The 19,085-nt window shown below is 38.8% G+C and overlaps 1 protein-coding gene across 1 annotated transcript in view; it reads right to left on the minus strand.

The window, feature by feature from the left end:
• Positions 1-1,938: 1,938 nt before the first annotated feature.
• Positions 1,939-19,085, minus strand: part of C32H8orf48 (chromosome 32 C8orf48 homolog) — a 72,456-nt gene continuing 55,309 nt past the window's right edge. The window contains exons 2-3 of the mRNA XM_043893744.1: positions 5,995-6,090; positions 1,939-4,126 (exon numbers count right to left, since the gene is read on the minus strand). Coding sequence (XP_043749679.1) covers positions 6,023-6,090 — 68 coding nt within the window. The 3' untranslated portion in view covers positions 1,939-4,126; positions 5,995-6,022. The remainder of the gene's footprint in view (positions 4,127-5,994; positions 6,091-19,085) is intronic.

Consider the following 19,085-nt stretch of genomic DNA (forward strand, 5'->3'; position numbering starts at 1 on the left):
TTTTTTGTAAGTATACTCTAAATATTACTTCCCAGAGCCACTGTATCATAATAATTCCTAAATATATTTTTTATTTATTTATTGGCCATGCTACACAGCACAACACTCTTTCTGCCCCTTTATGTCTGTGTCAGAAGCTTCCTCTATCTCTTTTATACTTTAGTAAAACTTTATTACACAAAAGCTCTAGCGATCAAGCCTCCTCACTGGCCCCAGATTGAAGTCTTCTCCTCTGGAGGCCGCGAATCCCAGTGTCACTTGTGGTTCAGCAGCAACCTTTCATCTTGGGGGCTCGTCCGGAGTTCTTCAGGACAACGTAAGGATGCTTGGAGCTCTAGTTCTCTGTTCCCTAACGAACATGTTTTCTGCTGTACTTTACTAACTCTACAATGTGCTTGTGTGAATGAATGACATGCCCTGCACGAAGCAAGTGAGGAGCCCTGCTCTGTGGTCCCACAGTGACCTCATATGGCTGATGGCAGAAACCCTGTCAGGAGTTTATACCAACCTGCTGACAGATTTCCCTGGTGTCTCAGACAGTAAAGTGTCTGCCTACAGTGCAGGAGACCCAGGTTCAGTCCCTGAGTCGGGAAGATCCCCTGGAGAAGGAAATGGCAACCCACTCCAGTATTCTTGCCTGAAAAATTCCATGGACAGAGGAACCTGGTAGGTTACAGTCCATGGGGTCACCAAGAGACCGACGTGACTTCACTTTCTTTCTTTCTTTACACAGCATCTGGAATCTCAATTCCCTGACCAGGGATCGAACCTGTGCCCCCTGCAGTGGAAGCACAGAATCCTTACGACTAGGCTACCTGGAAATTCCAGTTCCTAAATATATTTCAAGTTACAGCTCACATATATATTTTTAATGTGTTTGATATGAAGATTTTTCCTTTTCCTTTTAGCACTTTGTTTCTCAATTCATAGGCTATAACAGACCCCATTCTTGCTTTATTTTACCATGACCTCTTTTTTGCCCCTTCATTCCAAGTTAATTTGATTTCTCCATGTATCTATAAAAGGGGAAAAGGGAATTTTATAAAACTTACTGAAGTTACAAGTTGTTGTACTTAGGAATTACATATAAATGGAGTGCTTCTATTCTGATCAGTATATTAGATGCTGGAGATGTAAAGATAAATAAGCCAGTCCCCGCCCTAGTAGACAATACCCAGTCACACTGCAACATCAATAAGTGGTGGGAATTTTTGTATTCAGGTACAAAGTTAGTGCATGCAAAGTCTTGCTGTTTACAGGTGGGGAAGGTAATAATATACACATAGTAAAACCTTCCAATAAATCCCATTGGAAGGATTGAATAATTATTTAGCAAAAATCACTAAATAAATAAAACTTTAGGTCAAAAGATGACATACGTAGTAAAATACACAGAGTCAAAAGTTCAGATTTTTCTCTTCCACCCAAAGTAAACACTGTAAAGATTAAAAATGTCAACATGTATAATGCTTTCTATTAAATTTACTCAAATATATATATATTTAAAACACAATCTATATTTGAATTAAAGCAATAATAACACACACGGTTCTGCACTTTTAGATTTTCTAATAAATCTTGAAACTACTCTCATTTTAGAGTTATTGTTTAAATACCACATAGTATTTTGTTACATGCGAAAGAAATACGAAGGAAATGAATCATTATTTCAAAGTTCGAACTGTCTTTAGTGTCAACCTCTTCAATTTCCAGCAGATGGCGCCATAACAACACTCCAGGAAATGTGAACTGCCTAACAGGATGCCAAGCTGTTTAAGGTCAGGAGTAAAGGGCTGTTTGCTTACTAAACGAAAAATCAATTTGACAAATGCCATTCTGTCACGATATAAGGATGATTTTGACCAAAATGTCTCGAAGCTTTATTTGTGTCAATGGTTTAAGTCTTCATTTTAAAACTTTTCAAAACAGTTACAGTGGAAATGGGTCAGATGAAGTGTCTCATCACCTGCAGTGAAAGTAATAGTATTTTTTACAGGCTTGTCATTAGTGACATGTCACTTCCATTTCCAATATCCAAACTGGTCCTTACAATGACCCTGTGAGTTTAAAAGGTCAAAATGTTTCTTCATCATACAGGTAGGAAAGCTGAGCTTCTCGTGTTCTGCAAAAGTTCAGTCTAGACTCTGGTTTCAAAGCTGGTCTTTTGACCCCGAAACACTGAGCTAGTCCCAATCCACCCATTCATTTGCTGGATCTATTCTTGTTTTTGTTGTTGGTTTGACTAACTTCTTTGTGCATGAGAACGATAGGTTATAATATTTTAAAGATGAAATAGTGCATTTGGAAGCAGCGAGTACCAACAATATGTTCACCCAGTTGAGAGAACAAGAAGGAAAAGAAAGAAGGACGGATAAAGGCGAATTAGAAGCGGGTACAGGGAAAAGGCAGTGAAGATGTAGGAGGCGAGAAATACGGAAGGACTGAGGAATGAGGAAAGGAGATGCATATAGCACTAGACAGACTCTCACTTGGTGTGAGACTCAGCCCTAAACACTGATTACACACTCCGCTGCTCACGTGTGAACCTGTTATCCACAGCCCGTGGACGTATTTCAATTGCTTTGATTCTTGAATATATTTATTTGGTGGATGTGTGTGTAAAATGTTTGGCAAGTAAATATTTCACTATTTCATGTTAAAGTCACCTAAAGAGATGCACATAGGACTGGATTCTTCACCATGCTTTGCCACACATTTTCTGGTGAATTTGAGCATTTAATCCTCTTAAGTAGGATTTAATCCTGTTAAATCCTACTTCTCATCTATACAACTGAGCATTTGAAAATAGTTGTTGTGAGTCTTTAATGAAATTGTCACACAGCAGGTGTGCAAATGTTCATTTTGTTTGGCTGATACACAATGCCTGTATGTTTTGGCATTAGGGCGCTAAGCCTGCGTGATCTGACCCATGTTTATTTCTCCAGCCTTATCTTGTTCCAGGTTTCTCTTCAGTCACAGCAAGGACAATGGCCTTCCTTCGGGGTTTTGTTTATTTGTGTGTGTGTGTGTTTTACTTCACTTTGCTCTTTTCCTCTTTAAGCCCCTTTTTATCTTTTTTTTTTCTTTTTTTGTCTGTTTGTCTTGTGTGTACACTAGACTGTAAATAGCAAGGCAGAGATCATGCTTGGTTCACCTCCATTGTGAGGAACACAGCTCAGAGCACAGAGCAGATTGTGGCAGAAATTGAATTAAATTATGTGATGCTCATTACTTCAGACAAATTAGGATGGCAGCATCTCTAATTGCTAATGAGGAGATCAATTTTTCTTCCAGCCTAGGACCAGCCAGAACTGGGTACCACATCTCTGTGGGAGACCGGGTCTTACTTAGTGTGTTTATTCCACAATGCCTTGGAAATTTCAGGACACCAAGAAAGTGATCAATCAATCTCTGTCAATACAGTATCATTAGGGGTGCTGGTGTTGCCCACAGAGCCTCCAGGACTCTGCCTAGGGCAGGCCTCTTCTCTCTCCAGGACTCCCACGTTTCCAAGGCTCACTTGGTCACGTGAGGAACGGCTGGCACAGACAGCAGCTAACTTTTGTGTCGGGAAATAAGGTAACCGCTTCAAAGAGAAATGTTTTCTGATTCCTTTTGTTACCTTCTTTAACGCTGAAATCCGATGTACAAGGTGTTACCTATTACTCTCACCTTAAGACATCCAATCACACTCATTTTCAGGCACTCAATGGGCAGGCTTTTCCTTAGACACAGAAAACAAGACAGAATAATTAGCAGACAACAAGCTTAGAACAGGATCTTCCTTAGCTATACAGATTTCCCCGTCCCAACATGATTCACATTCCTGGAAATGATCTTCACAGAGCTTGATGGACCTCATTTGAGAACAATAGACAACAGTCACAATCAGATAATCCCATATTCTCCACAACAAAAGAAAAAGCATCACAGATTAAGTGGCCAAGTATTCTTTTCTGCAAGAGGCGATCAGACTGAGCATCTTGTAACTTATTTCAAACTTGAATACCAATTCTTGGTTGAATTTGAGAAAAGTCCCGAAGCTTGCTTTTAGTAAATGAGAATGTCATTTTGTGATTAGATTCTTATTTCTATTCAATATGAAGCTCATGTCATGGTCTTTGATCTGGGAAAGAAAAAGAATCAGCAATTGTGATGAAGCCTCTATCTCGATTATCATTTTCTTTTTCATCCCAAAACTCTCCCTAAAGTTTTCACCTCATTTCCAACAGTAGATAAGACATAGACCTAAAACGTATTTACTTTACTTTTCTGTAAGTTAAATCAGAAAAATAACGAGTACCTACTAAAGTAGAAGACAGGTTTTTGTTGCCCTGAAAGACAAGGGGATCCTAATTATGAGTAGTATTTCAAGCTTGTATATTTCTCTATCTTCATAGAATGTTATTTTATGTTGGGTGTCTGTAAATTTCAAAGATGCACAATGGATAAAATGCAAACGTATCAGCACACTTTCATAAAATTTTTCTGAGAAGGCAGTGGTACCCCCGGTATAAAAATGAACACAAGGTGGCACTCTTTCTTAATGTTAACCTCTTTAAAAAACTAGATTATGCTGAAAAGTAAGATTTCCAGCCGAGGACTGGAAGATTTACTGTATGTTCCATCTCTCCAATAATTCCATTAGTTTAGTAGTTTGGTAAATTAATTGATTCATTCCTAAGTGACCCAGACGATTTATCTAACCGCAAATTTTAATAAATGTATTTTGTGGAAGTGATGCTATTGTGAAGAGGTGTTTCTGAATATGGAGGCTGCTGACTAAGGAAGTGTCTCCGTCGAAAGAGTAGGGGTTCTGGAACCAGAAGATCTGGGTTTGAATTACAGCTCAACTGATTTATTCTCTGAATAAACTGAAAACCTGCTAAACTTAATGAGTCTGAATTTCCTCCTCTAGAAAATGAGCGTCATTGTTTATTCCCAAGGTGGCTACTTTGATTTTTGAATAAGATAATGTACATAAGCACTGAACATAATAGTCTTCCAGAAAGGTGCCCCCTCCTGCACATACACATACACTTAAAAGCCAACCTGTGCTTAACCTGTCTAGATTTCATAATGATTTCCTATCTTATAAATAAAGCTAATATTTATTAACTTATTAAGGAAAAATCTGTATCATATTAAAGATATTAGGGAACTTTATTTCATATTTAGTCTAATATTTATCGAGTGCCCACTATATGCCAGTTGGCTATCTTATATGCATAAGACATAGCGGTGAACAGAGAGCAACATCTTCCCTGAAGGAGTCAGACAGCAGACATGTAATCAGAGAAGATGGGGTAGCAAAGGAACCAGCGAGATAGCATAGAGCTGCCAAGTAGCCTTCTTGAGTAAGTGATATTTGAGTTAAATCGTAATGGTGAGAAAAAGACAGCCTTGGAGCAAAGGAGCAGCAGAGGTCCTGACACTGTAATTCTCTTGGACTGAAGATAGAAAAGAAAGCTAGCGAGACAAATGTGCAGTGACTCAGTGAGACATGTAGGGAGAAAAGCTGGAAATGTAGGTAAGGACTAGGTCATGCAGTGTTAGTCCCTGAAAGTGGCTTAGATGTTTTGCTGAGATGAAATATCCCTGGCGTTTTAAGCTACAGAGTGACTTATTATTATTGCATGCATTTTTCAGATTCACAAAATGATGTAAACAATAAATGATGGCGACATAGTTTAGTTATATTGTTTAATAATTCCCAAACTGATGCTTGTTTACAACCAAGGACACTGTACTTTCTGAATATTTGAGAAGAATAAACACTTGATCCTTGGTTGCAACATCATTTAAGAATCGCTTATGAGAGAATGATTTTCTGACCACCATGAAAACACTGAAGTTATTTCTTAATGGCATTAACCATGTAGTCATATATACTTCCTCCTGCCTCAAAGACTCTAAAAAATGTGTGCTTTCCCTTCCAGAGGGCTTGGCACAACCCACCTTGAAACCAGGTGTAGCCAAGTGACAAGTACTCACCTTAGATTATGAGCAAACGTGATGTTTGTCACTTTCGGGCCAAGGTTGTCAGGAAGCTGGTGAGGTTTCTCCATTCTGCTTTTCCCTTTTCTTCCACTAGAAAACAAAGGTCTACTAGAAGCGAGGCACTGGGGGAGCCATAAATGGAACAAATCAGTTCTCTGAGTTACTGGGTGGAAGAAAGCGGCCCACTAAACTGAAACACCCTATCTTTCCCTCTCTCCTTATCTAGATAGTTTTCTTTCATGAAGCTCTATTCATTCCCTGCAAGATAAGCAACACTCTGAACAAGACCATCCTACTCTGTCAAATCTCAGATTGCTTATGTGTTCTGCACTTCACCCCAAAGAACCTCCTGCCTCTCTTGCCTGCCCTGGAGAATTTGGGGTATTAGGGATCTAAGAGTTTATTGATCATTTTCCCTGAGGGATTTGTTTCCTACTCAGTTCTTATATTCATTAAATGACATTCATGTAGCCTAGGGACTACAAACCTTCCCACCCATGTGTTGTTTTCCTGCTAGCGATAAAGACATATCATACTTGTCATGGAGAAAATCGTTAGATCTGACTATAAGCTGTAGAGAATCAGGGAGCTGATAAAAATTCCATCAATTTTTCTGGTATTTATCCCCTAAAATTGTTAAGGCAGGAGGTCAGGTAGAGAGAGTCACAGAGTTATCAAAACCGAGGTGGCTATTCTCTTACGTCTTGGAAGAGCTATTCATATCAGGAAAGCCAGTCTTGAGTCAGATATTTAACAAGGACACCAGACAAGCAGCTGAGGATTTAGGAATAAAATGACATCGTTTCCTGAAGAATCCAAGCATTTGACCACAAACTGAAGTGATTAAAGGAAATTGTCCAGATCTCATAAAGATGCTGGCAGCATAGACTGGGATACAGCTGCTGTTGAAAAAAGATGCTCCATGTTTCCCACATATCCTCACTAGAAGGTGTCTATCCAAACTTATGGGCCTAGACTGAATCTTCTGATGAAGATCTCTACTCGTGGTCTCACATGTTCAAGGGAGAAGAGACTAAGAGAAAGAACAAGGAAGACATTAGAGGGAAACAGCGGGGGTGGGAGTACTTCACCAGCAATTAGTAATACTAAATGGTAAGGTCTGTGAGCGTAACAATCCCTGATGTCAAGTTTAGCACTCCACTTAAATCATGTCTGGCATGTAATAGAGGCTGAATGCACGGTGCTATGTGAGTAAATGGAAGAATGGATAAACAGAATGAATGAGTGATGGCTGGATGAATCTTAGCTTTCTGGTTATCATATCAACTTGGCATATGGAGATGGAACTGTTCACATTAACCAATGATCCTCACTCAAGGATATGAATATGTGCCCTGTCCTCCTACACGAACCTCCTCCCTGTAAGAATTATTTCAAGAATCACCTAAAGATGTTAGGGAGTAAGCATGAAGCAATGACAAGCTCATGATTCCTAAAGTGAAAGAAAACAACAAAGGCGTGGAGTAGGGTGTCAAGTCCCCTGGAGCAAAGGTTCTAGATAAGCAATAAGGACTAGATACAAAGCAAGAAAAGAAATCCAGTATTAGCCTCAAAGTTTTGAAAGAAAGAAGAATGACATTTTGGGGGTAAAAAAAGATCAAATGCAAGATCTGATGTTAAAATAAAAGCCTATTTCTCATACAGTGCCTACCCCACTCCCTTTTGTAGACTACTGATACATCAAGATTGTATTCTTTTTTCCCCATGGGAAATATTAAATATTTCAACACAACTGTATGGTAAATAAATTGGCTTGTGACTTCCCATTTAGAATAGCTGTCTTTCCAAAAAAAGCATGTGCCTACAACCACTTAATTTCTGGAATACAGCCAATAACTGGGAAATTGAAAAATGGCCTGGAAATGTTTGCCTTTGCTTAACAAATGCAAAACAACACAAGTTGGAGAATGAAGATTTTTAAAAAGAAAGAAAACAAGTTAATAACTTTTAAATGTTATAAAAATATTTAATCCTTTTGTTAACAGTGAATCTAAAGAATGATTAACAGTATCTACAGGCAAGTTTTGGCCACCTCATGCAAAGAGTTGACTCATTGGAAAAGACCGTGATGCTGGGAGGGATTGGGGGCAGGAGGAGAAGGGGACGACAGAGGATGAGATGGCTGGATGGCATCACAAACTTGATGGACATGAGTTTGAGTAAACTCCGGGAGTTGGTGATGGACAGGGAAGCCTGGCGTGCTGCGATTCATGGGTTGTAGAGTCGGACACGACTGAGCGACTGAACTGAACTGAATAATAGGCAAGTTGTCTGCTGTATGTTAAGTACAGAAATGTCCTTAAAGTATATATTTTTTAACATCTGACTTTCAAATGTCTACCCCAAGTCAAATCTTGCTATGGCAATGCCAGATCAGCTCTCTAGGTTACCTCTAGATGGCAATGTCTCTTTAAAATCATAATTGAAGACACTGTCAGTTCTATTTACAGTGGACCGTGTCAAGCAAATCCTACTGAATGGAAGTGCCAGGTATACATAACCTCGGGGCTTCCCTGGTGGCTCAGATGGTAAAGAATCTGCCTGCAACGTGGGAGACCCAGCTTTGATCCCTGGGTCGGGAAAAACCCCTGGAGAAGAGAATGGCAACCCACCTCAGTATTCTTGCCTGGAGAATTCCATGGACAGAGAAGCCTGGCAGTCCATGGGGTCACAAAGAGTCAGACACGACTGAGCGAGGAACACTTTCACACTTCATATATAACCTCTGTCTATATAACTTATTACTTAACAGACTAAAAAACAAACAAAAAATGTAGTCACCCTAACCAGTAAGTTCAAAATGAAAGACTCACTCTGAGTCCACATTGACAAGCTGTGGATAGTTTGCATGAAAGGGATTCTCAAAGTCATTGATTTGACCACTTTTGGACTCACCTAGCTTTAAGTTGTTTTGTGTGTGTGTGTGTGTGTGTTCTCTTCAATAAAAGCTGTATGTCCATTCTGAAGGTTATTTTTCAGTTTGGCTCTCCAAGGCAGATTTTAGGTTTTCTGATAGTAGCCATGAAATCAAAAGACGCTTACTCCTTGGAAGGAAAGTTATGACCAACCTAGAAAGCATATTAAAAAGCAGAGACATTACTTTGCCAACAAAGGTCCGTCTAGTCAAGGCTATGGTTTTTCTGGTGGTGCGAGTTGGACTATAAAGAAAACTGAGCACTGAAGAATTGATGCTTTTGAACTGTGGTGTTGGAGAAGACTCTTGAGTCCCTTGGACTGCAAGGAGATCCAACCAGTCCATCCTAAAGGAGATCAGTCCTGGGTGTTCATTGGAAGGACTGATGCTGAAGCTGAAACTCCAATACTTTGGCCACCTCATGCGAAGAGTTGACTCATTGGAAAAGACCCTGATGCTGGGAGGGATTGGGGGCAGGAGAAGGGGATGACAGAGGATGAGATGGCTGGATGGCATCACCAACTCGATGGGCATGAGTCTGGGTAAACTCCGGGAGTTTGTGATGGACAGGGAGGCCTGGTGTGCTGCAATTCATGGGGTCGCAAAGAGTCAGACACGACTGAGTGACTGAACTGAACTGAACTGAAAGACTATTTATTTATTTATTTATTTTCCTAGCTTGCTCGATCATGTCCAACTCTTTGCAACCCTGTGGACTGTAGCCCGCCAGGCTCCTTTGTCCATGGAATTTTATAGGCAAGAATACTGGAGTGGGTTGCCAATTCCTATTCCAGGGGATTTTCCTGACCCAGGGATCAAGCTCACATCTCCTGCATTGGCAGGTGGATTCTTCACCACTGCACCACCTGGGAAGCCCAAAAATATCGTATGAATGAGCTTGGTGGTCACAGAGCACCAGACAAATGTGTATTTGAATCCTTTTTGACCTTAAGGTAGTTACTTAAACTTTCTGTGTTTGGTTTCCTTATTAGTAAGATGGGGACGATAACATCTAACTTGAAACAGTTGTGGTGAAAATAATGAGTTAATACATGTAAAACAGTATGCACATGGGGTCTGATAAGGTAGAAACTAAACGGTAGCTGTCATGATGTTTCTTTCTCGTTTTCATTGTGAGCCCCACCAAGTTGCCACCCAGGGTCTAATCTACTTGAATAACTTCCTCCATCATTTTACCTGTCATTTTGCAATCTCCACTCATTCTTCAGGAGCCAGGTACCAGTTTTTCTGCTTAATTTCCCAAATTACATAATAAAACTGAGTTGCCCATTTCCCTGGCTCCCAGCAAACTTGGTGTTACAACCTTGCCATGTGATTTTATAACTTACCTCTTTGCACCCATCAGCTTCTTTTAAATAACTATGAACTTCGTGTGGCCACCTCTGTGCTATTCACCTCTGCCTTCCCAGTGCATAATACAGAGCACACCACGTAGTAGGTTCTCAGTAAAATTTGCATCAGTGAATGAATGAATGACCCTTCATAGATTCACCTTGACAGCATTTCAAATCTCATAATTCCCACAGTCTTTTCTGAGTGGATTGCAAAATTGGTCTGCTCTACACTTTTCCCAGGATGGTGGGAGGAATTGCTTATCTAGTCCCTTTGATTTGGGGCCAAAAGGAATTATTTTTGGGAAGATTGCCCTGCTGGAAACAGCAAACCTTTCACTCTTTTTTTTCCCTCTCAATTTCCCTTTTCAAGCTCCCTTTGTCGTATCAGGCTATAAAGGACTTAAGCCATGTTTCTATGCCCACGAAAAGCTCCTGCCAAAGATAAGAAAGAAATCGGCAAAATTGGAATAGTCTTGTTCAATATCTGGCATTATGGATAATTGAGTTTTTATGGTAAAAAAAAAAAAAAAACTTTTATAATTAAAACACAGAAAAAGAATTGCTGTGGTTGAGAAAAGTCCCATTGCTCTGTTAAAACATATTTTCTACTCTACCAAAAATAATCAGACCAATAATGTGTTTAAAAAGTTATGGCAGATTCAAGGCATTTTAGAGACTAAAGAACAGATTAGCTGAGTATTTCATTTGGGGTTTTTCTTTCACCCACTTTTTAACTGGAAGTTGTGTGTTTGCCTGACAAAGTTCAGTCATCTGGCTAAGTAAAGAAATGTAATCTATCTTCCTATGTTCAAATAAGATTTTTAGTCACACCTTTTTAACTGACTGAGATGGTAATTACTTCCTGTACCTCATACCTGTTCTAAATGAAATCCAAATCCATTACTTAAGTGGAAAGGGTCATACTATAGTCCATCTTTGCCATAATTTAACAGTGCTGTAGCTTCATGGGAATTTCCTATGTCGAAAAGGCTTGAAAAAATAATTTATTCAAAGAATTTTCAAAAATTGGAATTAACTACCAACTGGAAAAAAAAATTAAGAATAATGTAGTCAGAGACTTCCCTGGCAGTCCAGTGTTTAAGACTCCAAGCTCCCAAAGCTGGAGGAATGGTTTTGATCCCTGGTTCCTTGCTTGGGGTATTAAGATCCCACATGCTGCAAGGTTTGGCCAAAAAAAAATAAAAAAAAGAATAACATAGTAAGCCATAATAAAATCTCCCAAGTTCATAAAGGGTTACCGGTCTACAGGTGTTGGCAACCAGCTTTGTTTCCAAGGGAATGGCACCTGACTGCAGATCTTCATAACCTAGGCAAAGCCAGGGAGCACACCCCCCTGTAAGACCTGGGGAGAAAGAGCAACGCTCTCAGGCGGCCTGCATAAGGATGCCCATGGGGCAGTGATTTGACCTTTTAGAGACTAGATTCTAAATGTTTTTAAAATTGAGTCCAAGTGCTTTAGGGGTACCTCTCCATGAACCCACATACCTACAGCACTTTCCAAGTTACATTCACGCACGTCATGCATGGGAAAAAAATCCTGTGAAGGAACAGCTGATCTTCAAATACAAAGTTAACGTCTAAGAATAACCTTTAAGGATTTCAGGAATTATTGCACTCTCAGATGGCTGTTTTGGGCCATATTTGATCATTTAAGCAGATTATCGTCATTCTCATTTATCTTTCCCCCTCCCCCTCCTCTTCTTCCTTCTTTCTCAATTCTCAGTATTTTTTCCTTCTATGTATCTTATGATTTGGAGATTGCTAGTATGTAGTTCAGAGAAGGCAATGGCACCCCACTCCAGTGCTCTTACCTGGAAAATCCCATGGACGGAGGAGCCTGGTAGGCTGCAGTCCGTGAGGTCGCTAAGAGTCGGACACGATTGAGCGACTTCACTTTCATGCTCTGGAGAAGGAAATGGCAACCCACTCCAGTATGCTTGCCTGGAGAATCCCAGGGATGGGGGAGCCTGGTGGGCTGTCTGTGGGGTCGCACAGAGTCGGACATGACTGAAGTGACTTAGCAGCAGCAGCAGCAGTATGTAGTTATATGGGAAAGGAAACATATGCCACAGTAATTGGCTCTAATAGATATCATTCTAAATTGTGCTTCTCCCCAACACATGTAAATTGGGAATTCAAAACAACTTAAAGAGACACGGACGGCAGTTAATAAAAGTTGGTCTAAGCCAACTCCCTGGAGTACTTCATTCTTTTCTTTTCACCCCAACCATCACCATAAGTTATGTGACATTTGCAAATCTGGGGGGCGGGATCATATACAATTATCTCTTGTGTAATAAAAGTGGGTTGTATTAAACACGGGATGGTAAACCGAAGGGCTTCCCAGGTGGCTCAGTAGGTAAAGAATCCACCTGCCAATGCAGGACATAAGAGACACAACTTCAACCCCTGGGTCAGGAAGATCCACTGGAGAAGGGTGTGGCAACCCCCTCCAGTATTCTTGCCTGGAGAATCCCATGGACAGAGGAACCTGGCAGACCACAGTCCATGGGGTGGCAAAGAGTCAGACAATAAACACGGCACAATAAACCAAATAGGGAACTTAATCAAAATGTACCTTTGAGTAAGTACAAGGTGGTATGTATTTTGTAGTTGGCCATTAAGAAAATTATTCAAGACTTACATAATTGTGGTAGATCAAAAATAGAAATTGTGTGACAAGTCAGAGAAAAAAACAGGGAGTCGAAATAGAAGTCAACCTGAGGATTCTGGATTTCTCAGCACCTACCCAAGGCACAGTGACCATGATAAATTTCAAAGTAAAGCATCCTGATTCCAGGGCGTGTTTTAAATGTCCAGTAACTGGATCAAAGTAAACATTTAATAAAAATATACTTTAAAAAGAAGTAACTTGCTCTGGTCAGAGTGTGCGTGTTCCTTTCTGAGGTCGCTTAGAGATGTGAAAGTTCTTGGATTGCTTTCAAGCTCATGCCTTCACGGTCACATGCCATGAAAGTTATAATTAGCCAAGAAATAAGAACATGCCAATCCAGTCTGTGCAATATTAGTGCTCCAGAATATAAAGACTGCTAACCATATGAACATACTGCTACAAATGACCTCAAATAATAAAGATCATATTCTTCTAACATATATACAAGTTATTTCAATGAAAAATCATTCAGAGGTTAATGGATAATCTGACATCAAGAAATGGCAACACATCAAACATAATTGATTAGTACACTTGATTTATGCTGCTATGTGATTTATCACTAACAACTATTGAGTATCCCTAATATATAGTGAATTGAAACCTCATGCTACTGAATAATTATTTGATGTTAACAAAGAACAGATTATACTCAGATCTTGTGCAACTTATAGTGCATCTGATTTTTATTAGTGCTTGGCTGGTTGCTTCCTTAATTCTTCCAATTTTTTTTAAACTAAAATTGTTCTCAATTGAGTTTAGTGGGCAAGATGAGCTCTCCTTTTATTATCAAAGTTTCCAGCACATAATAATAAAAAGCTGTGATGTAATTGTATAAATATCTCAATTGCCTAGCAATGAAAAAAGGACACACAAATAAGATAAACAATTATCAACTGAGGCATACTCTAGAGAATTATCAGTGTTTTTCTTTTATCAATTATAAATCTATTGCTTTTTTCATCAAAGTTAATAGCACTATTTTCAACTATTTGGATACAAATACACTTTTTAATCACATTCAAAATTTTTAATATTGTCGATTAGTTTATTGATGGACATATTAAGTAGGTATTTTAAGAAAAGCAGTATCATAACAATTAAAAATTTTCCAACATAGCTAAAGTTTCAGAAATTCTATCACTATTTAGCAATAACAGGCCATCTTAACATGCTTATACGAGAAATACATGAAACATACACATAGCTCAAAAACTTAAATATTTCTGGAAAATGTTGGATTAAAAACATATTTCTCCTAATAACTATATTTCATCCTAATAACTTTATTTCTCTGTTTCAATTTCAGAGACAAAAGTCATTTGTTGTTCTCAATTCTTCTAGTGGTTATATCCTCACATATGAATCATGTATTTATATTGACTTTTAAAATTTATTGACTTTAGATACTGTTTATTGAATTTCTGATAAGAGAGAGGAGAATTCAGCTCACTTAAGCTTTATTTTTCCTGCTCTTTCCTTCTAATGATGATGTCATTGCTTGTAGATGCTTTCCTGGTTACTGCGGCAACTTTAAATAATCAAATTAAACTACTTACTATTGATCTATTAGTGATAGTGTCAATTCTTGCTTTGTGAAATGACGAACTTCTCACTCCTCCTTTCCTTCCAATCTCCTATCCCACCCACATACAGTCAACTATGCATTTAACTTTTATATCAGCAGGGTTGATGATAGAGTGAAAAGTTAAAGTGTTAGTCACTTAGTCATGTCCAACTCTTTGTGACTCCATGGACTATAGCCCTCCAGGCTCCTCTGTCCATGGGATTCTCTAGGCAAGAATATTGGAGTGGGTACACATTCCCTTCTTCAGGGGATCTTCCTGACCCAGGGATCGAACCTGGGTCTCCCACATTGCAGATTATTTACTGTCTGAGCCATAGTTATTAATAATTCTGTGGTATCTAGTTAATCTCTGGAATAAGGCAATCAGTGAAGTTTAACAACAATGAAAACTATTTAAAATCTCTACTTAATTATATTCTCAAGCTTTTCTAAAATTTCATATTTTAGACCACTCTTTTCTCCCCCAGAGAGTTGAGTCCCAGGTAATTCCATTAACTCTTCTCATTCTGACTTTCTGGGCCTACAACCTAACTGATCATCTAGGAAGTCCTTTTATTATTACTTTGGGTTAAATCTACTATTTCCTGAATCCCAAAGATCTTAAAAGTCATTCTCAAAAAGAAATGGTATATAGAAAGGAAATTTTATGAGATGATGCATATCTTAAAGTGAGTTTATTTTACTCTTGTATTTGATTAGTAGTTTGGCTGGGTATTGAATTTTTTCTAAAATTTTTCTTTTCAGAATTTTAAGGGCTTTGCTGCATTGTCTATGAATAATTAGTTCTACTGATGGGACTAATATTGCCTGGGTTTTGTTCCTTTCAGAAGTACTTGGATTTTCCTTCATGAAACCATAGGGAATATCATTTCTTATCAGTTATATTCTTCATGTTTCAAAATCTCTTCATAGTTTTAGATCACAGTGATCCTCTGTGTCTTTTTTCTGTCAATATATCTAGTCTCTTTGCCCTATACTCTGGAACTTTCACCTCAATATATTTTCCAAGACTTCATTTTTATTTTAAAAAATTGTATTTTTATTATCCAAGAGACTTCAATATTTCCTGCCCACAAGTCTCCTCTGTCCATGGAATTCTCCAAGCAAAACTACTAGAGTGGGTTGCCACTTCCTTCTCCAGGGGATCTTGCTGACCCAGGGATCATACCTGCATCTTCTGCATTGGCAGGTGAATTCTTTACCCCTGAGCTACCTGGAAGCCTCCTGATGTTCCCTCAAAAATGTAGCTAGATTACATATATGTGTCAAAACTCAGCAAACTTCATAATTGTATATTTTATTTTATGTAGATTATACTTCAGTAAATTTGACTTTATAAGCTGGAAATGATTCCTTTATCTCATTTCCACTGTTAGCCACCATTACTTTCTAATTCTTCTGCAATATTTTTCATAATGATTTCTTTGCTTCTACTCTTCTTCTTTCAATACTGAAAATATCCGTCCCCCCCCCCCGCCAGCTAATACTAAACAACTTTAAGCATGTGATCCACATCATATAAGAGTTTCCACTGGATGAATTGTATCTAGACACCTGGGCATATCAGAAGGTCTATCTGGCATCTGACCTTCTATCTGATGTCATGTCATGAATTACCTCGGTTTTCACCAAGTTTTTATAATAGAAGCTTTTTGTTTGTTTGTTGTGTTTTTTGTAGCTTATGTTTACCTCATGGTTTTCTGTTACTTCAGCCTGGAACTCTTTCCCTGTGGATGCTTGCAACCTGACTCCTTTCATCACTTAGGCCCCAGATATATCTCACCCCTTCAAAGAGGTCTTACCTGACCACCTCATGGCAAGATCTTTATGGTGCTTCGTGGTTGTTGTGGTTTAGTTGATAAGTCCTGTCCAACTCTTTTGTGACCCCACGGACTGTAGCCCACCAGGCTCTCCACCCATGGGATTCTCCAGGCAAGAATACTGGAGTGGGTTGTCATTTCCTTCTCCAGGGGATCTTTCCAACCCTAGAATTAGACCTGTGTCCCCTGAATTGCAGAAGGATTCTTTACTACTGAGCCAGCTGGGAAGCCCCCTTTATAGTGCTTAACCCTATCTAACATAATCTTGTTTTGTTTTCTGTATCCCCTCAGGAGAAATAAGCTTCCTGATATGTTTGATTGACAGGTTTTCTATTTACAGGTGACTAATATTTTGTAACATGCTCATTTATCTGCATTTCAACAGTCTCCACCCCAATATTATCTATATTTACCAACGGATTATACAATCTTGATTCTTTTTTTTTTTACTTTTTTTTTTTAATTTATTTTTTCAGTGGGTTTTGTCATACATTGATATGAATCAGCCATAGATTTACACTTATTCCCCATCCCGATCCCCCCTCCCACCTCCCTCTCCACCCGATTCCCCTGGGTCTTCCCAGTGCACCAGGCCAGAGCACTTGTCTCATGCATCCCACCTGGGCTGGTGATCTGTTTCACCATTGATAATATACATGCTGTTCTTTCAAAACATCCCACCCTCACCTTCTCCTACAGAGTTCAAAAGTCTGTTCTGTACTTCTGTGTCTCTTTTTCTGTTTTGCATATAGGGTTATCGTTACCATCTTTCCAAATTCCATATATATGTGTTAGTATGCTGTAATGTTCTTTATCTTTCTGGCTTACTTCACTCTGTATAATGGGCTCCAGTTTCATCCATCTCATTAGAACTGGTTCAAATGAATTCTTTTTAATGGCTGAGTAATAGTCCATGGTGTATATGTACCACAGCTTCCTTATCCATTCATCTACTGATGGGCATCTAGGTTGCTTCCATGTCCTGGCTATTATAAACAGTGCTGCGATGAACATTGGGGTGCACGTGTCTCTTTCAGATCTGGTTTCCTCAGTGTGTATGCCCAGAAGTGGGATTGCTGGATCATATGGCAGTTCTATTTCCAGTTTTTTAAGAAATCTCCACACTGTTTTCCATAGCGGCTGTACTAGTTTGCATTCCCACCAACAGTGTAAGAGGGTTCCCTTTTCTCCACACCCTCTCCAGCATTTATTGCTTGTAGACTTTTGGATAGCAGCCATCCTGACTGGCGTGTAATGGTACCTCATTGTGGTTTTGATTTGCATTTCTCTGATAATGAGTGATGTTGAGCATCTTTTCATGTGTTTGTTAGCCATCTGTATGTCTTCTTTGGAGAAATGTCTGTTTAGTTCTTTGGCCCATTTTTTGATTGGGTCATTTATTTTTCTGGAATTGAGCTTCAAGAGTTGCATACCATGCTCATGGATTGGAAGAATCAATATTGTCAAAATGGCTATTCTACCCAAAGCAATCTATAGATTCAATGCAATCCCTATCAAGCTACCAACGGTATTTTTCACAGAACTAGAACAAATAATTTCACAATTTGTATGGAAATACAAAAAACCTCGAATAGCCAAAGTAATCTTGAGCAAGAAGAATGGAACTGGAGGAATCAACCTGCCTGACTTCAGACTATACTACAAAGCCACAGTCATCAAGACAGTATGGTACTGGCACAAAGACAGAAATATGGATCAATGGAACAGAATAGAAAGCCCAGAGATAAATCCACGAACCTATGGACACCTTATCTTTGACAAAGGAGGCAAGGATATACAATGGAAAAAAGACAACCTTTTTAACAAGTGGTGCTGGGAAAGCTGGTCAACCACTTGTAAAAGAATGAAACTAGAACACTTTCTAACACCATACACAAAAATAAACTCAAAATGGATTAAAGATCTAAATGTAAGACCAGAAACTATAAAACTCCTAGAGGAGAACATAGGCAAAACACTCTCCGACATAAACCACAGCAAGATCCTCTACGACCCACCTCCCAGAATATTGGAAATAAAAGCAAAACTAAACAAATGGGACCTAATGAAACTTAAAAGCTTTTGCACAACAAAGGAAACTATAAGTAAGGTGAAAAGACAGCCCTCAGATTGGAAGAAAATAATAGCAAATGAAGAAACAAAGGATTAATCTCAATCTTGATTCTTTAAAAAAAAAAAAAAACTCAACCTAGATAGACCATGCATAGATTGGAGGCAAAAAGGTCTTTAGAGGAATACTGGGTCTCCACTTGTTTTGTGATCTTTGTTAAGTTGGCTCCTGGGCTTCAGCTGTGTAATCAGTAAATTGAAGACAATATTTGCAGTAGAAGCAATTATTGAATAAATTATATGACTGTTTTCAGACAGGAACAAAGTAGGTGCTCAATAAATTTAAGCTATCTTCTCTATTTTCACATATTCAGTCCAAAATATTGATAGAACATCTGCTATCTGACTTTTCAGTTTCAGGTCTGCATGAACATCCCTAGGGCTGGAAACTTACAACCCTCCAAGAAAAGATCCATTTTGAATTGAATCAATGCTAATGTTAGGATGTTATAGTTTATGTTAATGAGGAACTTGCCCTCTATCATTTTCACAAATTCTTCCATGTGGCAGGCTTGCGATAGTGCTTTGCCTCTTCTAAGTTTTCTTTGCTTCAACTAAATAG

This window comes from Cervus elaphus, chromosome 32 (assembly GCF_910594005.1).
Source record: "Cervus elaphus chromosome 32, mCerEla1.1, whole genome shotgun sequence".
Lineage (NCBI taxonomy): Eukaryota > Metazoa > Chordata > Mammalia > Artiodactyla > Cervidae > Cervus > Cervus elaphus.